This window comes from Octodon degus, unplaced genomic scaffold (assembly GCF_000260255.1).
Source record: "Octodon degus isolate 3935 unplaced genomic scaffold, OctDeg1.0 scaffold00003, whole genome shotgun sequence".
Classification (NCBI taxonomy): Eukaryota; Metazoa; Chordata; class Mammalia; order Rodentia; family Octodontidae; genus Octodon; species Octodon degus.
This window is the reverse complement of record NW_004524579.1, coordinates 26,070,285-26,074,010: the sequence shown is the minus strand read 5'-3', so window position 1 is coordinate 26,074,010 and position 3,726 is coordinate 26,070,285. Positions and strand designations below refer to the sequence as shown.

Below are 3,726 nucleotides of genomic sequence, written 5' to 3'. Positions count from 1 at the left end.
AAAAAAAAAAGAACCAAGGACACAAAGCTATAACATAGAAGCACAATATATGAATTACACTAGAGAAATAGTCTGTTTGCCCCAACACATGTTTAAAAGATGAGAAAATTAAGATATTCCATCTCAAGCAGTTCCTAATATATTACAATGTGAGACATAAATTTGGTTCATGTCCAGTGTTTTCTGAGATGCTCTCCATTGTTTTCTCCAATACAGTAATCTTTTGAAAATATATCCTGTGTGTTTGAAACAAAATTTTAAGCTGTCAATCTTTTTTAGAACCCTTATTATTTAAACATCCTCTTCACTTTTGTTATATAAGCAGTATTCTAAATCTTGATGATAACACAAGTATGAAAAAATTATTTACAAGTAGATTTAGAATAATTAACATGCTGTAAAACTATAATTCTGTAGTAGATCAAGAAAAAGTAACAGTTGTCTTCATATAATTGGGGCTTTCCTTTCTCTTTTTTCAGTTTGTTTTCTTTGCTATCTAAAAAGCACAACAAAGTTCTGGAACAAGCCACACAGTCTTTGAGAGGTTCCCTGAGTTCCAGTGATATTCCTCTACCAGATTATGTAAGTAGCTGCCTTATCTTATTGATAACAGTTTTCATTTTATTGTTAAATTTATAAATAATAATACCTCTCAAAATCTTTGCCTTCAGAAACTTCTGGTATGCAAATAAAGAAATGAGGTCTCCAGAGAAAAGTTTTACAATGATTGTTGTCAAATGGTTAAGGAAGAACAACCCTGAAATAATAGTTATTGGGAACCCTAATATCTGAGTCAAGAATCCCATTCAAGCTAATTCCACAAAAATAAAAGAAGTGATTTTATAGGAATTGCAAAAAAAAAAAAGGAATTGTACAAAGATTTGTCACTGAATTCAGTGGAAGATTGAGAGGGGGGAATACACGTGGATTTCATAGAGAACTATAACCTAAAATTGAAACATGATGAGGTTCAGAAATATCTTGTTACTGAGGCCCATTTTGTTTCTTTTCTTTTTTACAAAATGTATGTATTTATTTTTCTAATTACGTTTTATTGGTACATTTTACATATACATAATGATTACATTCATTATAGTGAATTTGTACCTGTACATAATGTTTATTTTTTTCCATTCCCCTACACTCCTCTAAATCCCTCCTCCACTCCTCATTTACAATAATTTTGTTTCCATTTTTTTTTTCCTCTCTCTTTTTACTTTTCCATTCCTTCCTTTTCTCTTCCCCCTCTTCAGCGCCCCTCCCCATCTGGACATTGTCTTCCTATCTCACAGTACCTATTATACATTTTGGTCCTTATTTGTACCTTTAGTTTCTCATTCTAGAGAAACAATGTGGTATTTACACGTGTGTATCCAATTGATTTCACTTAAGAGTGTAGTTTCAAAGTATATCCATTTACCTAGAAATGTCTTAAGGTGATCCTTCTTTATAGCAGAGTTGGACTCCATTGTATTAAAGAAGCCACATCTTTCTCCATTTATCAGTTGATGGGCACTTGGGTTGTTTCCAAGATTTGGCTATTACAGACTGTGTCAGTGTAAACATGGGTATGCCTATATCGTGATGGTATGATGCTTTTAATTCCATTTCGTTTCTGATCTTTGCTCCATTTTGCTTCTGCTTTATTTTTCTGTTGTACATTACCAGCCAGGTTTCTTCTTTGCTCATTTGGGTATAAAATAGAAACCCCAACTCTTAACTTTTTTCTTGCTCACCCAAAACATGTCTTGGTGATATGAGTGAGTACCCTTAGCTAGCCCATCAGTCTTGAAGTTTCAGTTGTCATTCATGGGAAAGAGAATCCAGCTGACTGGTGTCTTACTAATAAGGAACTCTAAATTTATCAGGCATGATCAGTAAAGTAGTACTATAATATGTTGCCTTTGTTTCACCCACTTTAATCTTTATTTATGTATGTATGTATTTGGTACAGGGTCTCCCTATACAGCTCAGACTCAGTGATCCTCTTGTCTCAGCCTTGTCAGCACTGGGATTACAGGTGTGTGCCACCATGCCTGGTTTCAGTGGCCAGCATATTGTGTCCATGGTTCCCAGCTGGCATGGCATGTGGTACTGGGGATCAAACTCCAGTCCTTGCACTTGCCAGGCAGGTACTTAGACCATCAAATTATCTCCCCAGCCCTGTTTCACCTACTTTAAAGATAATTCCTCACTACCACCTGTCCTTGGAAGATGCTGATAGAGTACAATACAAGCAACATAAAAATGAGCTTTGTACGATAATAGGAAAAAGAGTGTGCTGTGAGTCCCGTTAGAGCAGGGCAACTGTCTGTAACATTTTTTAGTTTTTGGAACATGACTTAAATGAAGGTACTAAGAATTATCTTGCCACAGAAGTTGTTTATGAGATTTTAATTGAGGTCTCACTTTAGAAAGTTGATATTTAGAGAATTTATTAGAGAACTTTAAATTCAGTATTTGAAATGGCATTGTGTACCAGACAGTTGAAAAGTTGTTTTGCTTGTTTCCTGTCATTTGTTTCATTTCTAAATGGTTGTGCTGATAGGAGACTGGAAACAGCATCCAGACCAGATATCAGTCACCAATAAACAAAGATAGCTGTGTGTAGCTACAACTGGCCACCTCTTTTTCTTGTTTTTTATTTATCTTGTATGTGTGTGTCTTCATGTATGCTATACAGAATTTCTCATCCTACTAAGATACTGAGTTTATATTTTCAAAAAGTATTTTTAAGACTTTCTTGCTAAGAATATTCCAAATTTTTTTAGAGATTAGTTTATTAGCTCACTTAGTTCAATACTTACTTTGCCTTTAGATAAGGAGAAAATCTCTAATACCTCTTTAAAGATCTATGGTGAAACAAGATGGCAATGGGAAATTGTGTTATAAAGAACTTGAATTTGTTTCATCTTTGGTTTTTTGGGGTGTTTTTTCATGTATTTTTAGTGCAAGGTCTCACTACATAGATTAGACTCACAGTGAACCACCTGTTTTCAGCCTCCCAAGCACTGGGATTACAGGGTCACACCACCACACCCAGTCTCATTCACCATCTCAGCACACTCCGGAGGCAGGGCCAGCGCGGCATGTATGGATGGAACCTGTTCCCTATGACTGCCTAAGCAGGCATTTTAATCCGCTAAGCTATCTGGCTGGCCCTGGTTCATCTTTGTTTTGTTACCTTTATATAATTGTTATTTAATTCAAGTAATAGTTTTATCACTTACTCCACAAAAAGTGTTCAGTTTATAAGGTAACCTGAAGTTGCCCAAGCCACATTTGTCTATAATCAGAAACACATAAAATTGATATTTCTTAGAGAAAATACATTATATTGAATGGTATTTGCCAATCATGGAAATGATTATACAATGATAGGACAGTTTGGATTTATTGCCTTTTTTTTTTTTTTTTTTTTTCAATAAGTTTATTGAGAAAGTAGTAACAAAGAGATAGTTTGATACAGAGTCTCACTATGTAGTTCAGGCTGGCCTTGAACTTGTAGTGATCCTCTTGCCTCAGCCTCCCAAGTGCAGGGATAACAGGCTTGACAGTTTGAATTTCTCATAGACATTTGAATGCTATTATTGAATGTTACAGTTTTTAGAATCATTATTTGACTATTTTCTTCTTTCATGATATCTTTTCTTTTTTTTTTTTTTATTTTTCCAAAATTTTATTGATAAACAGCAATGAGACAGTTTCAAATCAAATCGGAAGTAC

The 3,726-nt window shown here is 34.5% G+C and overlaps 1 protein-coding gene across 3 annotated transcripts in view; it reads left to right on the top strand.

Annotated features, from left to right (window-relative positions):
- The window catches only part of Dym (dymeclin), a 543,161-nt gene that overhangs the window by 352,185 nt on the left and 187,250 nt on the right, over positions 1 to 3,726 (top strand). For all 3 annotated transcript variants that reach the window (XM_004623641.3, XM_023714738.1, XM_023714739.1), the window contains exon 14: positions 480 to 582. In XM_004623641.3, the coding sequence (XP_004623698.1) occupies positions 480 to 582 (103 nt within the window). The remainder of the gene's footprint in view (positions 1 to 479; positions 583 to 3,726) is intronic.